The sequence below is a fragment of the Dicentrarchus labrax genome, unplaced genomic scaffold (genome assembly GCF_905237075.1).
Source record: "Dicentrarchus labrax unplaced genomic scaffold, dlabrax2021, whole genome shotgun sequence".
NCBI classification, from domain to species: Eukaryota; Metazoa; Chordata; class Actinopteri; family Moronidae; genus Dicentrarchus; species Dicentrarchus labrax.
In genome coordinates, this window is record NW_026136701.1 from 24373929 (window position 1) to 24400750 (window position 26822).

Below are 26822 nucleotides of genomic sequence, written 5' to 3' on the forward strand. Positions count from 1 at the left end.
CGGTGTGAAGGTCTGCCTACACTGAGGGCAGCTGTGGATTTGCTTCTCATCATCTTCATCCCAGTGGGTTTCACATCAGAGCTTCTTAGGGAATAAAGCTTGCTGTGTTTCAGGACAGAACAAAGAAGGAGGCGTTTACATGATTTGGTTCATCCCAGGAAGATGAGGTGTTTGACAGTTTCAAGGTGTGTTTTGTTCTTCAATAATCATAGGTATTTTGGCATGGTGACAACACGACAATGTGCTGAGTCACATCCCAGGTATTTTGGCATGGTGACAACACGACAATGTCCTGAGTCACTGTAATTTAAGCTTCAGATCGACTGCTTCAACACTACTAACCCCCTACCTCTAAATATATGCAAAGTACCATAATTATATCAATAAACATGAGAAATGAGAATTTAAGTACCATTCAGACCCAAAATGTCAAATAATGTGTAAATAAAACATGACAACAACATTACGCATTAATGTTGACAAATTCGGACAAGCTAGTGCTTTTACACCTTACTGCAAATATATAAATGTAATATTTAAAAGCAGGACTTTTAATGAAGTGTTTCCCTGAGATTATATCAATAACTTAAGTTCAGTTAAGGCCCAGAGTACTGCACTAATGATGTGTTTTATATTTCTAGTTTGTTTTGCTAAAACTTGCCATGGTACCTGTCACTGCTAATAGCATAGATGGCATTAGCAGTGACAGCATACCAAAGTGTCAACCACTCTTGCACTTGGAAATAAAAATGTTGACAAAATGAAAACTGACAATGAAAACGTGTAAAGTCTACACGGCTCACCATAGCATAGCAGTGTTTCCAGTGGGACCACAAAGAAGAAGTCCAGCATAGAGAGGCTGAGTGAATGTGGTCTGGACTCTGTGGAGGAGAGTCATGGTTTCAGAGACGCTGTAGAAGGACAGAATACCTGCACTGTGATCCAGATACACTCCAACTCTGGAGGACTCAGGACCTGAGACTGGAGTTTTGATATTGTTATGTCTGAATTCAAATTTGTAAAAACCTAATGCCAAAGACTTGTTATTGTCTCCAAATTTCTCATTTACAGTGTTATTCTCTTTGTATGCTACAACTACTGAAACTCCTCCCTCACCTTTCTCCACCTCCCAGTAACAACGTCCAGTCAGACTCTCTCTACTCAGGACCTGAGTAGTACAATATGTAGTGAATCTGTCTGGATGACTAAGATAGGATAGACTAAGAGTGTTGCTTTTCTGTTTCCCTCAGATAAAAAGATTTGTGTGTGTGTGCTGTGTTTGGATCCAGTGTGATATCACTTGATAAAACTTAAAATTACATTAATTACTAACTATTTCTATTTCTTGTTTAAATTCAACAGTGTATCTTGAGTAGAAAGGACATTGACTCAGCACATTGTCATGTTGTTACCATGCCAAAATACCTGGGAATATTGAAGAACAAAACACACCTTGAAACTGTCAAACACCTCATCTTCCTGGGATGAACCAAAGCATGCAAACGCCTCCTTCTTTGTTCTGTCCTCAAACACAGAGAGCTTCACTCTGTCCATTTATTTCCTTGTTCCCTCCCCTTCAGATCTACAGAGTGAAGGTGGGTGTAACCAACAGGTGGTGCGGTGTAAGAACACACCCCCATTCACTATAAAAACACAAGTTGATTAGATCAGAGCTTAAAGTTTCATTTCTAAGGAAGTGAAACTCAGACAGTCGTTGTAACAGAGAGGTGAAATGGCGCAGCAAGGAGTTCAGCTGGACCTGGACACAATTTCTTGTTCGATCTGTTTGGATCTACTGAAGGATCCGGTGACTATTCCCTGTGGACACAGCTACTGCATGAACTGTATTAAAAGCTTCTGGGATGGAGAAGATGAGAAGCAAATCCACAGCTGCCCTCAGTGTAGACAGACCTTCACACCGAGGCCTGTCCTGGTGAAAAGTACCATTTTAGCAGATTTAGTGGAGGAACTGAAGAAGACTGGACTCCAAGCTGCTCCTGCTGATCACTGCTATGCTGGACCTGAAGATGTGTCCTGTGATGTTTGCACTGGGAGAAAACTGAAAGCTATCAAGTCCTGTCTGGTCTGTTTGGCCTCTTACTGTGAGAAACACCTCCAGCCTCATTATGATGCAGCTCCATTAAAGAAACACAAGCTGGTGAACCCCTCCAAGAAGCTCCAGGAGAACATCTGCCCTCGTCATGATGAGGTGATGAAGATGTTCTGCCGTACTGATCAGCAGTGTATCTGTTATCTCTGCTCTGTGGATGAACATAAAGGCCACGACACAGTCTCAGCTGCAGCAGAAAGGACTGAGAGGCAGAGAGAGTTCGAGGTGAGTCGACAAAACATCCAGCAGAGAATCCTGGACAGAGTAAAAGATGTGAAGGTGTTTCAACGGGAGGTGGAGGCTATCAATCGCTCTGCTGATAAAGCAGTGGAGGACAGTGAGAAGATCTTCACTCAGCTGATCCGTCTCATCCAGAAAAGAAGCTCTGATGTGAAGCAGCAGGTCAGATCCCTGCAGGAAACTGAAGTGAGTCGAGTCAAAGAGCTTCAGGAGAAGCTGGAGCAGGAGATCACTGAGCTGAAGAGGAAAGACGCTGAGATGAAGAAGCTCTCACACACAGAGGACCACACCCAGTTTCTACACAACTACCCCTCACTGTCAGCACTCAGTGAATCTACATCCAGCATCAATATCCGTCCTCTGAGGTACTTTGAGGATGTGACAGCGGCTGTTTCAGAGCTCAGAGATAAACTACAGGTCGTTCTGAGAGAGAAATGGACAAACGTCTCACTGACAGTGACTGAAGTGGATGTTTTACTGCCACAACCAGAGCCCAAGACCAGAGCTGGATTCTTAAGATATTCACGTGAAATCACATTGGATCCAAACACAGCATACACAAAAATCTTTTTATCTGAGGGAAACAGAAAAGCAACAGTCCTAGGGATAAATCTATCCTATCTTTGTCACCCAGACAGATTCACTACATATTGTCAGGTCCTGAGTAGAGAGAGTCTGACTGGACGTTGTTACTGGGAGGTGGAAAAAGGACACGGAGGAGTTTCAGTAGTTGTAGCATACAAAGACAGTAACACTGTAAATGAGAGATTTGGAGACAATAACAAGTCTTGGGCATTAGGTTTTTACAAACTTCGTTATGAATTCAGACATAACAATATCACAACTCCAGTGTCAGGTCCTCAGTCCTCCAGAGTTGGAGTGTATCTGGATCACAGTGCAGGTATTCTGTCCTTCTACAGCGTCTCTGAAACCATGACTCTCCTCCACAGAGTCCAGACCACATTCACTCAGCCTCTCTATGCTGGACTTCTTCTTTGTGGTCCCACTGGAAACAGTGCTGAGCTGTGTGAGCTTAGTGTGTAGATAGATGCTATGCTGAGCTGTGTGGACTTCCCACGTTTTCATTTTGTCAACATTTTTATTTCCAAGTGCAACAGTGGTTGACACTTTGGTATGCTGTCACTGCTAATGCTATCTATGCTATTACCAGTGACAGGTACCATGGCAGATTTTAGCAAAACAAACTAGAAATATAAAACACATCATTAGTGCAGTACTCTGGGCCTTAACTGAACTAAAGTTATTGATATAATCTCAGGGAAACACTTCACTAAAAGTCCTGCTTTTAAATATTACATTGATATATTTGCAGTAAGGTGTAAAAGAACTAGTTTGTCTAAATTTGTTTGATTGTATAATGTTGTTGTTCTTTTATTTACACGTTATTTGACATTTTGGGTTTGAATGGTACTTAAATTCTCATTTCTCATGTTTATTGACATAATTATGGTACTTTTCATGTATTTAAAGGTAGAGTGTTAGTAGTGTTGAAGCAGTCGATCTGAAGCTTAAATTACAGTTTAAATACTCGTAATCATTGGGTTTAATACATAATCATGTAACATTAGTCTCCTTTGTCCCTGTTGGCTGTTTGCAAATATTAAATCCTCCACTAGAGGTCAGTCTTTACATATATTTTCCACTATCACATACTCAGATGTACATTACTGCCCTTCACAATATAATATATATGACCAAAGGTTTGTAGAAACTCCTGACACATTTGTGTATATAAGGTGTGCGGCTGTTTCTTTGTGGTTTTGTCTATTCTCCTTAGTTCCAGTTAAGGTAAATCTTAATGCTACAGCATATAATGGTATTTTTGACAATAGTGTTCTTCCAGCTTTGAACTGACTGTCTGGGGAAGTGACTTTCCTGTTGCTACTAACGAATGCTTGATTATAGTTTGTGTTGTATTTGAGACTTTTCATGATGTGTAGGCCTAAAATAAAATTATTATCCTTTGAGTCTGATATAGAAATCAGCTATGTTGAAATGTACAATATAAACTGTGTGAAGGATTTACTTAATAAAATCACAATTTGTTACTGAACTTAATATAAAGGATGGCTTTTTATTTTCTTTCTTTTGACTCATAAGATGATTCTCCTGTGTTTCTGTAGCCAATATGTTTTGTGTCAATCAAGCAGTCCACTAGCTTCATATAATAATCAAACATGTGTAATATGTATTTACAGGGCTTTAATACAGTTCATGCAGTAGCTGTGTCCACAGGGAATAGTCACCGGATCCTTCAGGAGATCCAGACAGATCGAACAAGACATTGTGTCCTGGTCCAGCTGAACAAGGAAATAAATGGACAGAGTGAAGCTTGCTGTGTATAAGGACAGAACAAAGAAGGAGGCGTTTACATGCTTTGGTTCATCCCAGGAAGATGAGGTGTTTGACAGTTTCAGGGTGTGTTTTGTTCTTTAATCATCCCAGGTATTTTGGCATGGTGACAACATGACAATGTGCTGAGTCACTGTCCTTTCTACTCAAGATACACTGTTGAATTTAAACAAAAAATAGAACTAGTTAGTAATTAATGAAGTTGTAAGTTTTACCAATTGAAAAATAAGTAACATAGAAACTAAGGGTTTGTTCCTCGTGGAGATGTTTACTTTGTGTACATAGGTATAAAGTTCTTTCGACTTACAACAAACGCAGGTTATGAAGCCCTCTTACACACAAAGTCTAATGACTTGGCCTGTACCTGTCACTGTCACTGCTGTTACAGCAAAATATCTGTTAACTGGAGGCTTTTTAAATAGAGTTTTGCTTTTAGTGTTATAAGAGAACGTTAGGGCAAAGATACGATCGTCGATTGAACTTGGGCTTCACTTTGAGGGCTTTGACTTTGTATGTACAAGTATTAAAACCAGTCACTGAATCTGTCTGGGTGATTAGGATAGCATTGTTTGACTGTCGTGAATGTTGCTTTTCTGTTGTCTTCAGATAATGACAGACAAGAGTTTACTGTATTTGGATCCGATGTGATTTGGTGTTTCGTCTTCAGCTCAGTGAGTTCCTGCTCCAGCTTCACCAAAAGCTCTTTGACTCGACTCACTTGGGGCAGGTGTATAGTGAATAATGGCAATTTTAAATTCAACATTTCGGTCTAGTATTGCCAGAGTAAACATTGGATTAATTTTGACTCTAAAACAAGAATGAGGTCTTTGTAGCTGTGTCATAAATCTCTACCAGAAAGATAATGTTGATAATGCTTCACGTTGACTCACACCCAAGATATCCCTGTCTTCTATATATTTTGATTAAAGTGCAAATAAAAAATACTCTAAATGTAAATATATATTACACGTATGATTGTTATATAAAGCTAGTGGACTGCTTGATTGACACAAAACTTATTGGTTACAGAAACACAGGAGAATCATCTTATGAGTCAAAAGAAAGAAAATAAAAAGCCATCCTTTATATTAAGTTCAGTATCAAATTGTGATTTTATTAAGTAAATCCTGCACACAGTTTATATTGTACATTTCAACATAGCTGATTTCTACATCAGACTCAAAGGATAATAATTGTATTTTAGGCCTACACATCATGAAAAGTCTCAAATACAACACAAACTATAATCAAGCATTTGTTAGTAGCAACAGGAAAGTCACTTCCCCAGACAGTCAGTTCAAAGCTGGAAGAACACTATTGTCAAAAATACCATTATATGCTGTAGCATTAAGATTTACCTTAACTGGAACCAAGGAGAATAGACAAAACCACAAAGAAACAGCCGCACACCTTATATACACAAGTGTGTCAGGAGTTCCTACAAACTTTTGGCCATATAGTATATTATATTGTAAAAGGCAGCAAAGTACAACTAAGTATGTGATAGTGGAAAATATATGTAAAGACTGACCTCTAGTGGAGGATTTAATATTTGCAAACAGCCAACAGGAACAAATGAGACTAATGTTGCATGATTAAGTATTAACCCAATGATTACGAGCATTTAAACTGTAATTTAAGCTTCAGATCGACTGCTTCAACACTACGCATACTAACACCCTACCCTTAAATGTAGTGCCATAATTATATCAATAAATATGAGAAATGAGAATTTAGGTGGAGTACCATTCAGACCCAAAATGTCAAATAACGTGTAAATAAAAGAACAACAACATTATACAATCAAACACATTCACACAAACTATTGCTTTTACACCTTATTGCAAATATATCAATGTAATATTTAAAAGCAGGACTTTTAATGAAGTGTTTCCCTAAGATTATATCAACAAGTTTAGTTCAGTAACAAGAACAAGAACTTCATCTATCTACACACTAAGCTCACACAGCTCAGCACTGTTTCCAGAGGGACCACAAAAAAGAAGTCCAGCATAGAGAGGTTGAGTGAATGTGGTCTGGACTCTGTGGAGGAGAGTCATGGTTTCAGAGACACTGTAGAAGGACAGAATACCTGCACTGTGATCCAGATACACTCCAACTCTGGAGGACTGAGGACCTGAGACTGGAGTTGTGATATTGTTATGTCTGAGTGCATAACGTTTTTTGTAAAAACCTAATGCCCAAGACTTGTCATTGTCTCCAAATCTCTCATTTACAGTGTTACTGTCTTTATATGCGACAACTACTGAAACTCCTCCGTTGCCTTTTTCCACCTCCCAGTAACAACGTCCAGTCAGACTCTCCCTACTCAAGACCTGTAAACTGCTTGTGAATCTGTCTGGGTGACTGAAATAAGATAGATTTATCCCTAGGACTGTTGCTCTTCGGTTCCCCTCAGATAAAACGATTTTTGTGTATGCTGTGTTTGGATCCAGTGTGATTTCACGTGAATATTTTAAGAATCCAGCTCTGGTCTTGGGCTCTGGTTGTGGCAGTAAAACATCCACTTCAGTCACTGTCAGTGAGACGTTTGTCCATTTCTCTCTCAGAACGTCCTGTAGTTTATCTCTGAGCTCTGAAACATTCTCAAAGTACCTCAGAGGACGGATATTGATGCTGGATGTAGATTCACTGAGTGCTGACAGTGAGGGGTAGTTGTGTAGAAACTGGGTGTGGTCCTCCGTGTGTGAGAGCTTCTTCATCTCAGCGTCTTTCCTCTTCAGCCCAGTGATCTCCTGCTCCAGCTTCTCCTGAAGTTCTTTGACTCGACTCACTTCAATTTCCTGCTGGGATCTGACCTGCTGCTTCACATCAGAGCTTCTTTTCTGGATGAGAAGGATCAGCTCAGTGAAGATCTTCTCACTGTCCTCCACTGCTTTATCAGCAGAGCGATTGATAGCCTCCACCTCCTGTTGAAGCTCCTTCACATCTTTCTCTCTGTCCTGGATTCTCTGATGGATGTTTTGTCGACTCACCTCGAGCTCTCTCTGCCTCTCAGTCCTTTCTGCTGCAGCTGAGACTGTGTCGTGGCCTTTATGTTCCTCCACAGAGCAGAGATAACAGATACACTGCTGATCAGTACGGCAGAACATCTTCATCACCTCATCATGACGAGAGCAGATGTTCTCCTGGAGCTTCTTGGAGGGGTCCACCAGCTTGTGTTTTTCATAGGCAGGTGATTCAAAGTGAGGCTGGAGGTGTTTCTCACAGAATGAGATCAGACAGAACAGACAGGACTTGAAGGCTTTCAGTTTTCTCCCAGTGCAGACATCACAGGACACATCTTCAGGTCCAGCATAGCAGTGATCAGCAGGAGCAGCTTGGAGTCCAGTCCTCTTCAGTTCCTCCAGTAAAACTGCTAACATGGTGTTTTTCACCAGGACAGGCCTCGGTGTGAAGGTCTGCCTACACTGAGGGCAGCTGTGGATTTGCTTCTCATCCTCTCCATCCCAGAAGCTTTTAATATAGTTCATGCAGTAGCTGTGTCCACAGGGAATAGCCACTGGATCCTTTAGTAGATCCAGACAGATCAAACAAGAGAAGGTTTCCGGGTCCAGTCGAACTCCTTTCTGTTCATGTTCACCCCTCAATGTTGCAGAACTAAAAATTGTTCCACTTTTTTTCAGCAGAGTTTGCAGTTTAATCCAAAACATGTCCATTTTTGTTTACTCACCGACCGGCAGTAAATGAGGCTTATCAACTCTCTCACTCCACCACATTTGTTACACTTATCTATAACCTGGCAGATATTTTTAAGGGGAGGGGTCATCGAAATATCTGCACACATTGGACCTTAATGAAGAAGAGGGAGGGGTTATCAGGCTTTCAGATCTCAGATCTTAATGTTTAGTTACTCTTACCAGCCTCCAGCCTTGCTTCAAATGCACAGAACAATTTGACCAGTGAATTTCACCATTGTTAATTGTGCACTGGTGGACAAACCAGTCCAATGTACTCTTGATCAGATGGTTGGTGACGATTTGGATGGTTTTAGACTTTAAGACTTATGAACCATATTCCCCCAGTTTTCTGTATTGGAGCCTAAATTTCTCTAAGTTTGTCATGGCATTGTTATAATGTCCTACTGTACCCACGTGCGTGTAAATACTCTTAAGTAAGTGTAAGGTCCAGTTGTGATAGTAGGTTTTTTGTCTGCCCAAATTTCAAGCAAAGCATTTAATTTCTCAATTAGACCAGAGAGATCCTTGGTCTAGCGTACCCAAGATCCAGGCCCGGGTCCCTAAACAATAACAGATATGCACCAGCTGAACATCTGACATCTGTGTTTTGTGCAAATTCTGAAAATATGTTGGCTGGTTTTATTTACTGTATTACAATGCATTATATTTTAGATGCTCATTATAGTTTTTTTTCTTAATCTTCATCTGTAAAGTAACTACAGCTGTCAAATAAATGTAGTGAAGTAAAAAGTACAATATTTCCTTTTGAATATAGTAGAGTAGAAGTATGAGGTACCAAAGAATTAAAATACTCAAGGAAAGTACAAGTATTAGTAGTAGTCATAGTATTAAATTAACAAACTTTGTGCTGTCTCTAACAGTATGATTTCCCACAGAGGCAGGACGGAACAGGATCAGCATGTGTACACATGATGTCTACCATCTGCTCATAATTCAAAGATGAGCCGATCGCTCCAGGTTTATCAATAACGTAGATATTCCTCACAAGCTGGAAATGTTTTCTTTAAAACAGAGTGACTTTCAGCTTTCTGCTGTAATTAAGATCCTTTTGATCGACTACGTTCTACGCACCAGCTGCTCATTGGAAGATATCTTATCAAAATGTCTGCAAGGAGGTGATAGGGAACAAATTAATTTCAGTGCCAGCTGTAGTGTTGAGCATATAAAGAAGTCAGTTAGGTTCAGAACAGCCTCCATTTCCTCCATTACTTTTACATTAATGACACAAATACTGCATGATAATAACCTGTTTCTGACTGTGTTCACTGTCAGTTATTCAAATGATTTCTTTCTTCTTTTTAGCAGCAAACTAATTTGTCTTTCAGAGGACATTCAAGCATCTATCTATTATAATTACTGGAATATTTACTTACATCTACTATCTAGTGATGCTGTGGTTCTGATGTTTGGCTTCTGTACACTTGTTGCTGATGTAGGTATTTAAAATCATTCTACACATTGACTCATTTTTAAAGATTTATGAGTTAAAGTGTATATAATCCAACAGGTGTGTACAAGGCAGCAAGGAAAATGACCCAAATGGAGACAACCAGGCAGGTAGAGCAGTTTGTAAGTCCAAACAGAAGTAGCCAAGAATCCACAAGTTAACAGGAATGAGTGGGGAAAAAAGTAAATTTGGGTTCGGGGGTTGGAAAGTACAAATAAAACCTTTTTTTTAAAAGAACCCAATTAAAAAGGGGGGGGTTGGGGGGAGGGGATTGGGGAAGGGGGGAAAATTTGAGGGAAAATGGTGGAGGAAAAAAGAAAACAAACTTTAAAAAAAAAAAAAAAGGGGGGGGAAAAAAAACAAAAAACAAAAAATAAAAAAATATTATGATTAATAATAAAATAAAAAAAAAAAAAAAAAAATGTAATGCAAAACGGCAATTTTAATCAGTGTTCATGTCACAAAATATCTGTATTTATTCTTCTATTTCTTTTTTTTGTAATTTCCTTTTGTATTTCTGACACTAGAATTCATAATAAATGTTCTTTTTCAGTGTTAAATTATATTCTACTAATGTACAAATTAATAAATAATAATAAATAAAACATATTTAAAAAGTACATCTACATAAAAGCTGTTGTCATTGTTAAAGGTCCTGGTTTAACAATGGGAAAAGACTAATTTAAGAATTGCTTTGTACCATGTTACGTTTCTTTAAAAAACATTTTTTTATATGACTGGATGAGGCCTCAGATGAATCTAAACTTGGTCTGAAGTGTTAAAAAACAAGCCATAAAAGCTCACTGGGTCATAACTGATCATCTTTTTTATAAGGAGGTTGTGCAAACAGCAGGAGGTTAAGATGAAAATGAAATCAATGGGGAAAAAAGAGGTAAAACAAACACCTGAGCAACATCCAGATGTTGTTTATATCTGTGAATTTGTAACTCTAATGCATTCACATACATTTAAAGAGCTTCACCATCTTTACCCAGTTACCTCCTGCTGCCACTTGGAGCCACCAGTGCTCCACGTTTCCTGTAATGCAGCTTTATGGTGGGTTAAACACACATTATGCGATAAAAAGGGAGAAAAAACAGTAACTGATGACATCATTTAACAAATTATTAAACCATTCTCAGGCATCATATGTAAAAAATGGTAAATGAGCGACTTTATATTCACTGATGGAAAGTAACTGAGTGCTTTGTTCCTTTACTGAAGTAAAGTTAGATAGAAGGTACTTTAAAAGCCTTAGTGTGGATTGCTTTCATACTCCAGATATTAACACACAATCATCATACACATAGTTTTTGATTTGTGTGATCTGCTTAGAAATAAAAGACAAAAAGACGCTCATTATATCTCCAGAACAGACGTTTCTACATGGTCTCCACTGTCAGTGTAATGCAGTGTCTGTATATCCAATCCAAAGGCTAATTCGACATATTAACAGTGTCAGTTGTCCAAAATGTAAACAAATATTGGCCAAAAAGTCTCCATGGCAACAATATACTTCACTTTTACATCTCCTAATGCATTATGGGAAGCATAGTTCTTAAACTTAGATTGTGATTATCAACCAAATCGAAGTAAAACAAAGAATGATAATAGCAATGACAACATTCATTAATGTTGTTAACTATTGTCATGTTATCAATATTTTTTGACATTGGGGGTCTCAACTTTGTGTTTACACTTTTATTTGAGTAAAAGATCTGACTATTCTTCAACAAATATTTGCATCAGTGGTTTATGTTAGATAAATAAAATACACTTCCATCACTGGCATATTTTTTTTTATTATCATTACTACAAGTATAAATCACAATAGATACACCATCCCATGTAAACAGCTACCTAACTAAAAATAAACAGCATTAAAGCTGACAATCATAAACCTGATTAACATATAATTACAGTTATGTGATATTGGAGTAGTAGCGCCTCTCCCGTACAGTAGAGTCAGTCACTTGGGAGATGTGATATGATCTCACCGTCTGTCAGAAAGGAAACCACCAGTAAATATTTAATCAGCAATTTGGTTCGCCTTTCAAATATTCATTTAAATCTAATCAACTTAATCACGGCGTGATCGTTATTTCACAGCGTAATGAAACTCCCCGCCACTTCGCTCAAGCGTGACCAGGGTGGCTGACTTCACAGCGTCGCTCTCAAAAACAATAAAACTAACGCACCCCTCATCCCCACACACACACACACACACACACACACACACACACACACACAAGGTGGGTTAAAGTAAACTGGAAGAAACAGAAAAAGACAAACCAACAGGGAAAGCAGAAAAGGAGAGAAAGAAGTAAATGAAGTGTTCATCAATACATAGAACACACACACAGAATAAGACACTTTATTCATAGCACCTTACAATGTTGGTTCATTAGTATTCATCCTCTGGGGACCATGAATGTCTGTGTGAAATTTCATGGCAATCCATCTGCCACCCCTCCCTCAATGAAAATTACATGAAATTAAAATAACACCATGTAAGATTTGCCCCCAGTTGCATTATCGGTGTCATTAATATGGACACGTGTGCATTTGTTATCACTGCAATAAACCAAACATCAAGCTACAGTGCAACAATACAAGACACAGCAAGAAAGGCCAGCTCGCCGTCTGTCTGCAGACTTTTATTTCACAACCAACCACTAAAAGCCAGACCCACATTTACTCTACTCCTGCAGCTCCTCTTCCCTTTTCTCTTCCTGGCTTCCTCCATCGTCCTCTTTGGCTGTATTCACCTCTGCCTTTAGCTATGTCCATAGAAGCTGCTGAGCCCGGTTTCATGGCTCTGATATAACAATAGTTAATTGGACAATCCCCCAAATGAAGATATTTGAACTCAAATATATTACATTATTGTGGCACTTTCGTAAATAATTGGATAGAATTATATATAGGTTGGTATTTAACCTATCACTGAGTCTAAAATGTCTGTTTATACCCCTGATATTCATCAAAGTTAAAAGCTCAGAGAACCACTATCACTGTCTAAAAGAAACAACAACAACAAAGAAAACTTTAAAAGCATCTCTTTGAATGAATAACACATGGAGTCCAATATCAGTGCAAGTGCAGAGGGAGCAATAATGTCCATCATCCAAAAGATGATGCCATCACACTTTTGTAACATCACACTGATCTTTGATACTGATCCTGGACTCTGGGTTGCTTTCCATTTATTCCCATCGTGGTCTCCTCAATGGATCCCTGGACGAGAGCTTTGTTATCTGCAACCTATAGAATTCACACTCACAGAATAAAACCAGATAATAGATCAAAATAAAATACAAAAAATAGTATACTTTAAATATTATACAAAAACCGTCTGCATTGAACTATAAACTGCTGTCCCCATTGGCTGCAGTGAAGACATTGAGGACAAAATTCAAAGACATGAAAACATAATATGAGGCTTCAACTGTTTGAGCTAGAAAATCAGAAAATTCAAAGTCAGTTATCTGTTTTTGATTTGTTGTATTTCAGTTATTCTAAACATTTAAAAGGTTTTATTTAACTGAGTTACAGGACATATTAGTGACATTGAGAACTGGGGAGTCACCTCCAAACCCTCTGATTCTGAGAAGAGTTTACCTCCTAAATGCTGAAGTGACCAGTGTTTCTAAAAGAGAAATATTAAACATACAGTATTTCTCTGAAACAGCTCCTCTTCCTGGAATGAATGACAGTTTGTCCACAGTCCATGTATTTCTTTGTTCCCTCCCCTTTAGATTTACAGTTTGAAGATGGGTGTAACCAGAGAATGTCTAATAAGGAGAGAAGTTCCACTCTCTGTAAACTTCCGGGTTCTTTTTTTTTTTGACACATTTTATTGTTTTTAAGCAGAGATAATACATAACAAAGACAAACCCCCCACCCCGACCCATTAGACAGCACGTTATACAAAATAAAATAAAATAAAAAATAATAATACAATAAAAATATTAGTGATAATGACATATGATGAAAAGTACGTACTAGTTTGTCTCCGTCCGCGTCATGAGTTGAGGGTAACCGTATGCAGCCTATCTGTGTCCCTCAATTTGAGGGAGGCGGAGGTCTTATTCCAATCAGAAACTGTCTGCCCCTTAATATAAGATTTTTCAGATCTGCAGGTATATAATCTGAAGGGCGTCCATATTTTTAAGAATAACTCATCCTTACCCTTACGACAGCTTGTAGCCTTTCATGAGGGAGGATATTAAAAACCTCCTGTACCAAAGGGTGACACTAGGTGAAAACTTTGATCCAGTTTTTCGTATACATTTTCAGCAACTAGAAGGAGTTTTCAAGAGCTTACAATGTGATGCAGTGAGATGCAGTCCCTAGACGGAAGGCCTGGAGGAAGACCCCAGGGTCTTCTCGATTTTACTTTAAATATCCCACTGACTACTTTTGAAATAAGTGTCCAAAATCTGGAAATCAGTTTACATTCCCAAGTAATGGAAATACGTCCCCTTTCAAGTTGCATTTGTTACACAGAGGGGAAATGGAGTGGTCAATTTTGTTTAAAATAACGAGTAATATGCAGCCTGTGAAGTATCTTGTACTGAGTTTCTCTCAACCGTTAAGGTAGATGTGAAACTTCCGGGTTCTGAACTGTTGCAGTTCCACTCTGGTTCCATATGAGGGCGCTCACAGGATGAGTGCAGAATGAATCGCGGTCTATGGAGCTATACCCTCAAAATCCACTTTTCTCAGGATATAATTTTTTGTCTAGTAATTTGAATGTTGCATTCGAAAGGGGATGCAAAGAAATTACACATTGCTGGGTGTTAGATTTTTTAGAGTCACTTATTTGCTTTAAAGTCTTTTAAAAAGTCAATGACGTCCGTCATACACATCGTACGGCCAGAGATACCGCTTTACGGCAAGCCTCGAGTCTCTTTGATAGGCAGATAAAAGTGCCAGCAACCCCAAAAAAAGTTGCTATGTTAAAAAAAATCTGCCTTAACATTCTGGTCCCGCTTCGGATACCACGATGCCATCAAGCGGGATCTCTGGTCGTAATCAGTCCTTCACTGACCAATCAGCGTTCATTAGCAGAATGCTAGCGCGTTAGGGGCAACAACAAATCGTCCTGTAAGAAATGGAAAGGACATAAGAACTCGTTCATTCAACTTTCGACCTATAACCCATGTTGAACTTTAAAAACTACAATCAAATCTGAGATTTCTCAACGACAATCAGGTGAAAGAGACAAATTTAGCCATCTAGCTCCATCTGCTCCCATTCATTCTGCACTCATGGGCGATCGCCCCCAGTGGACCTCTGGTGGAACTGCAACCAAAATTCGGTACAATGGGACTTAAAGTAGCATTTCACCCGTGGAAACATTAATATTTATTGAAAGTTGGTTATATATGTAGTCGAAATGAAACGTATATTTTGAAATTGGTGCCTATTTGACCGAGAAAATGTGACTTTAGGGCGCATTTGTATTAAAGACATTAACCCCCACAATGCACAGCTCCGCAAGCCGCTCCCACTAACACTATCAAGGACTACAACAACGTGAATGTAAACCATTTATTTACAGAAATATATCAACAACAACAAAAATAAATATGTTAACAATGACAGTTATAGTTCCTCCTGAGCGTCCTCAACTCCTCGGTGCCGCAGTACTGGCCATCTGGAGCTGGATGTTTTTGATAGATAGCCTGAACCACATCAGCAGGTAAAACGACACGATGGCCTCGACCCAATCTCTCGCCTTACAGGACCCATTCCAGAAAGGCTGTTAGGCGATATTGTCTACAAGACATTGAGCACACAGTTAGCGATGCATGGTCTTTGTGTTGAGCGTGCCACAATCTGTTTGTGCAGTAAAGAAGCTAACGTTAGTTCAGTTGGCTGGCGTTACGTATTAACCGGGAATAACTTTGTGATAATGCTTGAACAAATTGTGTACATACATGCCACGTTGTTATAAGACAGAAAATAGAAACACTCACTTTACAGTCAGACGTCTGTGTGTCCGTAGGCGCACAGCGAGAGCACAGGCACCAGCAGTCCGCCACAGCGAGAGCCAGTCCGGGCTCCTCGTCCGCGACAGGCAGGTCGCTGCTCGCTATATTATGGCTCATAAAGGTAGCCACGAACATCTGATTCGACCATCATACTTTCGAAATTTCTTCCATATTAGATTGATTACCATAGTCGTAATGTCTGGCTCGTCAGCACCTCCGCTTAGCTTCCAAACAAGATGGCGGTTATATTTTTTAGTCCCACCCACTGATCTGTAATAGGTCTGTAGCGTGAGTGAAAAAAAAAATGAGGAAGTAGTGTTTGTAGTCTCACCCACTCTACAGAGATATGAGACTTCCTGCTTCCAATGACGCAAAATGACGATTTTTACATCATTGGAAGCAGGACGTGCAACACTGAAATCCTTATTTCTCCCCTCTCAGGGAAAGTGAGGGAATGATGCACGACCATTCAAAAATATGACTGGGGTTCTAATAATACAAAGCTTAATGCAAATGGGAGAAGTGTCCCTTTAATAGAGAATGGCCAGGCTCTCCATAGACGGGCTCTGGTGTAACCAACATGTGGTGAAGTGACACACCCCCATTCACTGAGGAGTCACGTATAAGTAAAGAGGAAGAGTAGAAATGTTTTTTCCTGGTTGTAGTTTGTTTCATGTTATGTATCATGGTGTTCATACAGGTGTTCTTTTCATGTCTAGGCAAAGCAAAACGTGATATTCAGCTCTAGTCTGTCCACATATTTCCTTGTTCCCTCCCCTTCAGATCTGCAGTTTGAAGATGGGTGTAACCAACAGGTGAAGAGACACACCCCCTATTGATTGCATAAACACATGCTGTTTAGATGAGAGCTCAAACTAGTTTAATTTACAAGGAAGTGAATCTGAGACACACATTGTGACAGAGAGGTGAAATGGCGCGGAAAGGAGTTCAGCTGGACCGAGAAACAATGTCTTGTTCAATCTGTCTGGATCTACTGAAGGATCCGGTGGCTATTCCCTGTGGACACAGCTACTGCATGAACTGTATTAAAAGCTTCTGGGATGAAGACAAGGAGAAGGAAATCCACAGCTGCCCTCAGTGTAGGCAGACCTTCACACAGAGACCTGTACTGGTGAAAAACACCATGTTGGCAGTTTTACTGGAGGAACTGAAGAAGACTGGACTCCAAGCTGCTCCTGCTGATCTCTGCTATGCTGGACCTGAAGATGTGTCCTGTGATATCTGCACTGGGAGAAAACTGAAAGCTATCAAGTCCTGTCTGGTCTGTCTGATCTCATTCTGTGAGAAACACCTCCAGCCTCACTTTGAATCACCTGCCTATGAGAAACACAAGCTGGTGGACCCCTCCAAGAAGCTCCAGGAGAACATCTGCTCTCGTCATGATGAGGTGATGAAGATGTTCTGCCGTACTGATCAGCAGTGTATCTGTTATCTCTGCACGCCACTTCAACATACAGTCGCAAATAGCACGGCGTTCAGTCAGCAACATTTTTTGACTGTACTGACCAATTTTGAAGCAGATCCGATAAATTCCCTAGGAGTAGTTTGTTCAAATACAAGCCCAAAAAGTGAAAATGACAAACAAAATGGCAGCCGAGAGTGAAAATGAAAATGAAAATACTGACTTCCTGTGGGTTTTGGGGTATGGGTCCAAGAGGCTTTTCTGCCTACCGAGTTTCATACACATCGGTGAAACGTGGTGCTGGGGCTGCTTTGTTGAAATACTGTAGGGGGCGCTACAAACACGATTTTTGGTAAGTGAGCTACAGACACCAGTCTACACGTGCCCTGTGAATTTCATATAAATTGTTATTATGGTCTCTGCACAAGCTAATTAACCTGCCACCAGAGCGCCACCTAAAGGCAGATTGTTGACACCTTGTTTAGGGAGCCTCAGGGAGCCATGGGCAATCAACGTACCAAGTTTCGTTTTAATTACACGTGCCTATACGAAGATATAAACGTTTTCCTTTTCAAGAGCGCCACCTTGTTCATGATTGTGCGCGATGCCTAAGGAAGACGTGGAACTATGGACCCAAGCTTGGTCTCAATCAGACATACCAATGTGGAGAAATGGTCCACTTCCTGTTTTGACGAAAAAGCTACAAGAAGTGCTAATTTTATAACTTGCTTATTTTTTGAAATATCAAAATTCTTCAAAATACTTTTGTTGTCAGGACGGTCCCCAGATGCTACGTGAAAAGTTTAGTGCAAATAGGACAAAGCGCGTAGGAGGAACACGAAAAAGTAGTTTTTGGACATCCTCCTGGCGGAAAAAGATTCTAGGCGGAAGTGGGCGTGGCTTATATAGAGAGGTGCACCTCCATTCACTGAACGCGTGGATAATGTTTTTGAATGTGCAACAAACAATCCGGGAGTTATTAGCCTAAAGTAGCACCGCCTAGTGGCCTGCCTAGTGGCTGACCTGAAAGCGACACATAGAATATCTAAGTTACACCAGGCCGGACAAATTTGCCAAATAAAATTACTCCGATGTTTATGTTCATGGGGTCAAAAATGCAGTCAATGTTCCTAGAAAGAATAATAATAATTTTAGCAAAAACAATAAGGACCTTCCAGTTGATACTGGCTCGGTCCCTAATAAGTCATTTCCTGTGAAATTACAGAAATTATGGTCAATATCTGTGAATATATGATATCTGTCAATTAACAAACAAATCCATGTACAATTACAGAACACAATTTTTTTTTGTGTTAAGTTTTACAAATTTCACATAATTTTAGAAATGTATTAACAACATTAAACTGGAATTTAACAGTTTAATTGAATATATAATCAGTAAATATCTACAAAAGAAATCATAGATTTGCTAATTAATTTTAAATTGTCCTTTTTTTGAGGGGAAAAATGACTTTCTGTATGAATGAGCATGTAAATTCAGGATATTTATGTAATTTTATTGAGTTATCAATGTATTTTTAAAGAAGTGTAAAATAAATGGGGAAGAAAACATATTTTTAAGAACTCCAACTCCTTTGTACTCTAGTTCATGAGCACTTTATAAATGTTTTCTTTTGCACTTTGACACTTGATGCACTTTATTGTGAAACTCTTGTAATATTCTCATGTAAAATCACAATAAAGTTTATTTAAAACAAAAAAATCAACACAGTGGCTCCTCTTCCTGGACTGAATCACAGTTTGATATCTCCTCCCTCTTCTTCCTGCTCTCAAACACAGCGAGCTTCACTCTGTCCATATATGTCCTTGTTCCCTGTAGATCTACAGTTTGAAGGATGGGTGTAACCAACATGTGGTGACGTGAAAGAGCCGACAGGCCCCATTCGCTACAGAAACACATGCTGTTTAGATCAGAGATCAAACTAGTTTCATTTATAAAGAAGTGAAACTCAGACAGTCTTTGTGACTGAGAGGGGAAATGGCGCAGAAAGGAGTTCAGCTGGACCGAGAAACAATTTCTTGTTCGATCTGTCTGGATCTACTGAAGGATCCAGTGACTATTCCCTGTGGACACAGCTACTGCATGAACTGTATTAAAACCCACTGGGATGAAGAGGATGAAAGGAGAATCCACAGCTGCCCTCAGTGTAGGCAGACCTTCACACCGAGGCCTGTCCTTGTGAAAAACACCATGTTAGCAGTTTTAGTGGAGGAACTGAAGAAGACTGGACTCCAAGCTGCTCCTGCTGATCACTGCTATGCTGGACCTGAAGATGTGTCCTGTGATGTCTGCACTGGGAGAAAACTGAAAGCTATCAAGTCCTGTCTGTTCTGTTTGGCCTCTTACTGTGAGAAACACCTCCAGCCTCACTTTGATGCAGCTCCATTAAAGAAACACAAGCTGGTGGACCCCTCCAAGAAGCTCCAGGAGAACATCTGCTATCGTCATGATGAGGTGATGAAGATGTTCTGCCGTACTGATCAGCAGTGTATCTGTTATCTCTGCTCTGTGGATGAACATAAAGGCCACAACACAGTCTCAGCTGCAGCAGAAAGGACTGAGAGGCAGAGAGAGCTCGAGGTGAGTCGACAAAACATCCAGCAGAGAATCCCAGGACAGAGAGAAAGATGTGAAGGAGCTTCAACAGGAGGTGGAGGCTATCAATCGCTCTGCTGATAAAGCAGTGGAGGACAATGAGAAGATCTTCACTGAGCTGATCCGTCTCATCCAGAAAAGCCGCTCTGATTTAAGGCAGCAGGTCAGATCCCAGCAGGAAACTGAAGTGAGTCGAGTCAAAGAGCTTCAGGAGAAGATGGAGCAGGAGATCACTGAGCTGAAGAGGAAAGACGCTGAGTTGAAGAAGCTGTCTCACACAGAGGACCACACCCAGTTTCTACACAACTACCCCTCACTGTCAGCACTCAGTGAATCTACATCCAGCATCAATATCCGTCCTCTGAGGTACTTTGAGGATGTGACAGCGGCTGTTTCAGAGCTCAGAGATAAACTACAGGTCGTTCTGAGAGAGAAATGGACAAACGTCTCACTGACAGTGACTGAAGTGGATGTTTTACTGCCACAACCAGAGCCCAAGACCAGAGCTGGATTCTTAAGATATTCACATGAAATCACACTGGATCCAAACACAGCACACAGACGGCTGTTATTATCTGAGGGGGACAGAAAAGCAACATTAATGAGTCAACATCAGTCTTCTTCTAATTCCCTACATCATTTCTTAACTGTTTATGCAGATATATACAATAGATGTTGGCAGGTCCTGAGCAGAGAGAGTCTGACTGGACGTTGTTACTGGGAGGTGGAGTGGAGAGGGGAAGGAGTTGATGTAGCAGTCGCATACAAGAATATCAGCAGAGAAGGATTGTCAAATGAATGTAGATTTGGATACAATGACAAATCTTGGGCTTTAAGATGTAACAACAACAGTTATAACTTTTGGTACAACAATGTCCAAAACTCCAGTCTCAGGTCCTGAGTCCTCCAGAGTTGGAGTGTATCTGGATCACAGTGCAGGTATTCTGTCCTTCTACAGCATCTCTGAAACCATGACTCTCCTCCACAGAGTCCAGACCACATTCACTCAGCCTCTCTATGCTGGACTTTGGCCTTTCCTGGTTTTGGAGGCACTGCTGAGATCTGTAAACTCAAATAGAAAAGTAATCATTTGAGGATCAATGTTTTAGTCCATAAACTAATGTTTTCTGCATGTTTTGGAATCTAAGAGCTGATTGATCACCTGTCAATCAAACATTGTGGGCGGTACTTTGACATCTTCTCATTAGTTGTTCTGTAAATGTTTGATTTTCTTTAGTTGGAGCTCCTTCCTGTGTCTGTTTAACCATGGAGGCTATCACTGCTCATGATGATATTTGACATTTCTCTGTATGAAAATATAAACTTCTGTTTGCTCTGAATGTTTGTTGAATATTTGTATTGATGTATTTGTTATTGTTTCTCTTCCACTTTGTTTCTTTACAGTTAAAGCTCCAGACCTTCTTTTATTGTAGATATTTTGTTCTTAATATTGTTTAACTTTGTATAAAATCTATTATAACTGTTGGAAGACCAAATGTTGTTATTGTTCAAATCAACATACAAATGAGGTTCTCTGAGGTATAAAACTGTAATTATCATGATTATAATCAATAAGGAGATAATTTATTATTTTCTTTTACATTGCTGAGATTCTGATCAAACAAATTGATTGTGTGGATGAAGTGAATCTGAGTCACTGAACAGACTTTACTGATGGATGTGTGAACATACTGAAGGTTTAAATCATGAATAAACAAACATAAATAAAGTATTTTCTTCTTGTCTTCATTCCAGAGTCTCGTACAGAGCTGATGTTGAAAATGTGAAACTAATATGAGAGAATAACTGAGGCAGTTTTCCTCCTGAAACACCACAAAGTTCAGTGTTCATGTTTTAAAAGCAGAAGAGCATTTATCAGTCGGTCTCTGTCCTTTGAGCACCCGGTCCCAGCCGCCTGGGGCAGTACGGCTAAGCTAACTAGCTAAGAGCAGCTACATTTAGCAGCAGTTACGTTACTGTCTATCAGGAAACTCTATAAATCACAGATGCATCCAGAGGACATGAGAGAGAAAACAAGAAAACATTTTCTCCATAAATTACGATCGAGTTTCACCAAAATCTGTGACATAGTTGGTGGTGCGTGACTTACTGCCTTAAAGCAGTACACACTTGTTCAAAGCTGTTATTATTTCATGGTAGAAAAGTTACATAATGTTGCTTTAAAGCCAATATGTGTAAAACCTGAACTTAACACTTTGGCACCCCCTAGTGGTCGCACAAAAAAAGACACAGATGCTGACAGCAATTGGATGCAACACGGCACAAACCTCCTAATGTCTAATTTTATATGAATAAAAAAATCATTTGAAAGAGGATATAGAAATAAAAATAGTGGATTTAATTAAAAAAACTAAAATGTTGTTATTATTCAAACAGGAAACAGTCCAATAAAAACACACATATGTCTCAAAACCAGGCAAAGGAAGTGAAGACTGAGGAGAAGAGAGAGTTAAAGAGACAGAGAGAAAATCATAAATGTGGTAATTCTGTACAAATGTCCAGATGACTCAACAACACACCTTCATTTGTCCCGTACATGCAGCCAAATCTGACTGAAGAAGCCGGCGAGAGCCTGCAGGCTGCTGCAGCAGCGGCTCCTTGCAGAGGAACAGTGAGATGGATCTAATGTACAGTATAATGTTTGGCCTCAGGAGTGCACGGGGAAGCTCCTGTGTCCTATTTGCTGGGATGTTGAGCTCATTTTGAAGAGCACTTCATTCTCCGTGCCCTGTGGGATCTTAGCCACAGGCTGAAATACAGTACAATCTATCTGTTGTTTCATCAGACGCAATAATAGCCTCTCCTCTGTTTTGTCTGCGTGATGCTAAAAGTCTCGCATCCACTTTATCTCACCTTTAACAGTTTGGATGTCTGGACACAGCAGGAGGAGATGATACACATGTTATTATTTTTACCCCTAATATTTTGTTTTCTATCACATGGATGCTCACATCAGAGAGCTGCACACTTCTCTGCAGGTTGTTCTCCGGAGCGTCTGCGTGCACGCTCCGTAATGTTATTTCTAGCTCACCTTCATCCACTTGGCATCAAATGCAGTCGTGCATGTACACTGTTTTCAGGCGGGGGCGGTGGTTTGTGTCCTTTCTTTATTTCCCGGAGGTCCCAGGAGCCTTGAAACTCCAGAAAAGTTTGGTTTTAGACAAATAAAATTATGCTTTAAAAAAAGTTTTGGAAGATTAATGGATGCTTTAAGGGTATTAAATCGTGGGAACCACATCCATCAGTTTGCCTCTGGTGTTATCAGCCTTCAGGGTAAAGCTTTCACAGTGTTGAGGAGTAAGGCAGCTAATTAGAGCAGAGATCCAACATAAACCTGATGAAGCTGTGGCATATCAATAATTATAATAAAACCTTTTCTTTTCAGTGTTTGGACAGTTATTTTGCAGAGTGAGAAGATTGTCAGTTATCCAGCATATTAGCTTAGTATTGAGAGTGGAAACGGGTTAACAATGACAAAACAACAGGACATCAGTTCAGCATAAAACTCACAGCAAAGCCACCACTTGTTGCTTTTACATTTATGAAATACATTTCAAATTACGTGTTAAATAAGAATTAACCCGTTCCCAAGACCACATCACCCCTGTCTTCCACAACAAAGCCCTCCATATCCAGGCCCCCCCACTCCTACCTCACTGACCGGCTCCACCCACCACACTCCTTCCAAGTGAAGAGCCTTTGAGTATCATGAAAAGCTCTAAAAATAAAACGTATTCTCATTATTATTACTCTTGCATGTTTAGCTCGCCCCAAAAATGGGTCAGTAGAGAATAAAGTTCGTTATGAAACAGTAGTTTGTCAAATCAAAAGTCAAATCAAATCAAAAGTCAAATCAATGATTTCCTTACAACCCAAGGTTGACTGAAGGCACTTCATAAGAAACTACGAGGCAAGGCAGTTTTATTTATAAAGCAGGTTTCACACACAAAGGTAGATTAAAGGTGCTGCACAGTGTAGTTAAAAAGCAAGACAGTTCAAAGATAAAACACGAGAACGCAGCAGTGGAGCTCTTGGGAATCAGTGAGGTGAAATACTACAAGGAATGTGAATCCCAGAGGCTCGGCACGATCCATACGGCACACCACCTTCAGCGCACACCTGGAGATAAACAAAAGAAGGCGCAGCAGCATCTCGCTAATCCTCTGAAGAGGGAGTCAGTCACTGGAAACCTGCAAAACCAAGAGGAGTGAAAACACTGCACAGGCCGGAGAGAGAGGAGGGGTGAAGTGATGAAATGCGGTGATAGCGGCAATAAAATGGTGTCGGGGAGCGAAACAGATTCGGATCTTAGTTCGGATGTAAAGCAGTCAGATTATCAGTTTGAGAAAAAGGTGATTGGCAGGGATTAAACGGGGGCTGTTAATTGGCAGTAAAGGTGAAGTGGAGAAGATTATGCAAAAGTGGCATTATGATGCAAAATAGTGAAGTGAACAGTTCAACCTGGAGCAGAAGACCTGACATACGAATGGGTCTGTGGTTCATTATTTATGTTTTCGCCAATTAAAATCCAGTTTTTCCCTCTTTAAGGTTGTTAAAAGCATCTTATTCCGCACTGCTGACAGCGTCACGTACGCTATATAATCTGTATCAGCTCTTCATCGATGTGAAGGCGCTGAATATTCTCGTGTATAATTGGCACAAAAAGGGACACAGAACTTTTAAAGTAGTTACCGGGGAACAAATGAGGAACCTGCCAGTGATCAATTAATTAATGAGTAACTAATATTTAAATTAGAGTATCTAATGATTAGTTCATGATACTTAATATATAAACAAGTGAGGAACGACTCAGGTACTTGATAACTGCTGAACTGTTCTCTAATAATTCCTAATGGAGGAATATATGATAGATAATGATAAATTACTGAAGAACAGACAGGGAGATCCAATTAATTAATCATTAGGTAATGATTATCTGTGTATTGATCATACTGACCTCTTTCTTGTATAGTTTTATACACATTTTCCTACATTTCAGCTACATTTGGAAACTTCGGGATCTCAACTAGAGAGAGTGGTCGGTACTGTTGGACCCACCGGCGAGAGAGCTGGATGAAGAGGTTGATTTAGCAAAAAACTTCTTCAACTGACTTCGACTCATTAACTTTATCCTACTTTGCTGTTTTATTTTCACTTTACATAGATCAGCTTTTTTTATGCCTCAGTAAATCAGACTTATAGACCGAGTCTGTGAATATGAATATGAAGTACCTCTATGGAAGATTTAAAGTGCCAAAATAAAAAACAAATCAAACAGAGAAATAAAGTGAAATACAAAACACATTGTTAGTTTTTTTAGTATTTTAATATTTTCTCTATGTATGTATTCATTGTGTCATAATTAAATGAAAAACACAGTTAATGGGACAATTATCTTATTTTATGTGCTTTTAATAATTGAATTGTTTCAAATCAGCTATGATTGGACATTTTTTTTAATTTTCACATTCAAATTGAAAAAAGAAGAAGAGAGGTTAGGCAACACAGAAATACATACCAAGATAAGATAATTATGAGAAGAACTCCACTCAGTTAATTAAGACTGAACACTAAATAACTGTCAGTTTTTCATTAAATTATAACAAAGTAAATTTGTACATAAAAGGAAATACATACGACAATTGTTGTTTATTTTACTGCTTTGTTTTAATTTTATTTCGCAGCCAGCAGATCAAGCAGGAGACAAAGAAGATAAAAGTGCTGCAGAAGCTCAGTTTGTCTCCTGCTGCTGCAGAAACGACACAGCAGGAGCATCTTTCTAACCCACATTTCAGTGCTTTAATGTTTAACACGTGTGTGTAAATGTAGCATATTACAGGATGCATGCAGTATTTATAACTCCTACATATGATATGTTTATTTATGTGTGGATAATGCTGCATTTTCCAGAATGGTTTATTTTTTTAGTTCATATCATAGTTATAACTGCTACTAAATGTAATGAAAGAAGTAGAATCTGTTTATTATTTAGATATTATAGGACTTAACCAGTGATTTGCCATGTTTTGGTCCAGGCACTATAGATTTGGTGTTGCCTGAAGAGACTCTTTGCATTCTGCATTAAACATTTGAGTGAGAAAGAAGTTAGTACCAATTAAATGTGGGGTTACAGTTATATGTTGTTGTTTTCTTGTTGACAATGTGGATAATAAATGAAATCATGTCCTTCTACTTCGTTCAGGAGGACACATTGGTGGCCAACTTATGGACATCACCTGCCTAAAAACAGTCAAACTGTAGATTAAAACTGTAGTTTGATTACATGTTTCCTGACCAGTGGCTCATTAATCAAAAACATATAATTGAAATAAAGCTGCAAGCAGCGATGATCGAGCCCCTCGCACTCGAGATGGCGGGATCACTATGACTGAATATTGTCCTATAGACGTGTTCAGACTCTTATCAAACGGGTGAAGTTTGGTGAAGATTGGACCGTGTACGCTGAAGTTATGACAACTTCCTGTTTCATGGCGAATTGTCAAACTCCGACGCCACACCACAGGCAGGTCGTTCAATGTACAGTCACAGATGGCACAACTTTTAACTGTTAACGTCTTGAGATTTCACTCACCAAATTTGAAGTCGATCAGAATTACCTCGGAGGAGTTCGTTCAAATACAAAGCAAAAAAAAAAAAATCGCCAAATATGACCACTAAATTCAAAATGGCTGACTTCCTGTTGGGTTTGGGGTATGGGTCCAAGAGGCTTTTTTGCTTCTTTGATCATGATACACATGTGTACCAATTTTCATACATGTCGGTCTTACGTGTCTTGGGGGCTGATTCTCGGGGGCGATCTATCAACTTAATTACAGTAATGTGAGTAGTTGTAATTAGTTACTTTCACCA

General features: G+C 39.5%; 3 protein-coding genes across 30 annotated transcripts in view; 2 read left to right on the forward strand and 1 right to left on the reverse strand.

Moving 5' to 3' along the window:
- The window catches only part of LOC127354136 (E3 ubiquitin/ISG15 ligase TRIM25-like), a 29557-nt gene extending 21073 nt beyond the window's left edge, over positions 1–8484 (reverse strand). For 17 of the 19 annotated variants that reach the window (XR_007881549.1, XR_007881588.1, XR_007881560.1 and 14 more), the window contains exon 1: positions 7720–8483. Coding sequence is in view for 4 of the 19 variants with exons in the window: in XM_051384357.1 (XP_051240317.1) it covers positions 7720–8403 (684 nt within the window). In the remaining 15 variants the exon portion in view is untranslated. Of the gene's footprint in view, positions 1–7719 lie in introns of all 19 variants that reach the window. The other 2 variants (XM_051384590.1, XM_051384677.1) reach the window with 2 other exon arrangements.
- Positions 1729–26822, forward strand: part of LOC127354955 (E3 ubiquitin/ISG15 ligase TRIM25-like) — a 207835-nt gene continuing 182741 nt past the window's right edge. Inside the window, exons 1-2 of one of the 10 annotated variants that reach the window (XM_051385614.1) lie at positions 16808–17001; positions 19493–19790. In XM_051385614.1, the coding sequence (XP_051241574.1) occupies positions 16823–17001; positions 19493–19790 (477 nt within the window). In that variant the 5' untranslated portion in view covers positions 16808–16822. Of the gene's footprint in view, positions 1760–16800; positions 17300–19238; positions 19861–26822 lie in introns of those variants that run through there. The other 9 variants (XM_051385472.1, XM_051386194.1, XM_051385690.1 and 6 more) reach the window with 9 other exon arrangements.
- On the forward strand, positions 1733–4424 carry LOC127356265 (E3 ubiquitin/ISG15 ligase TRIM25-like). The gene has a single exon (XM_051387927.1). It carries the CDS (start codon positions 1733–1735, stop codon positions 3392–3394), a length of 1662 nt encoding a protein of 553 aa, XP_051243887.1. The 3' UTR covers positions 3395–4424.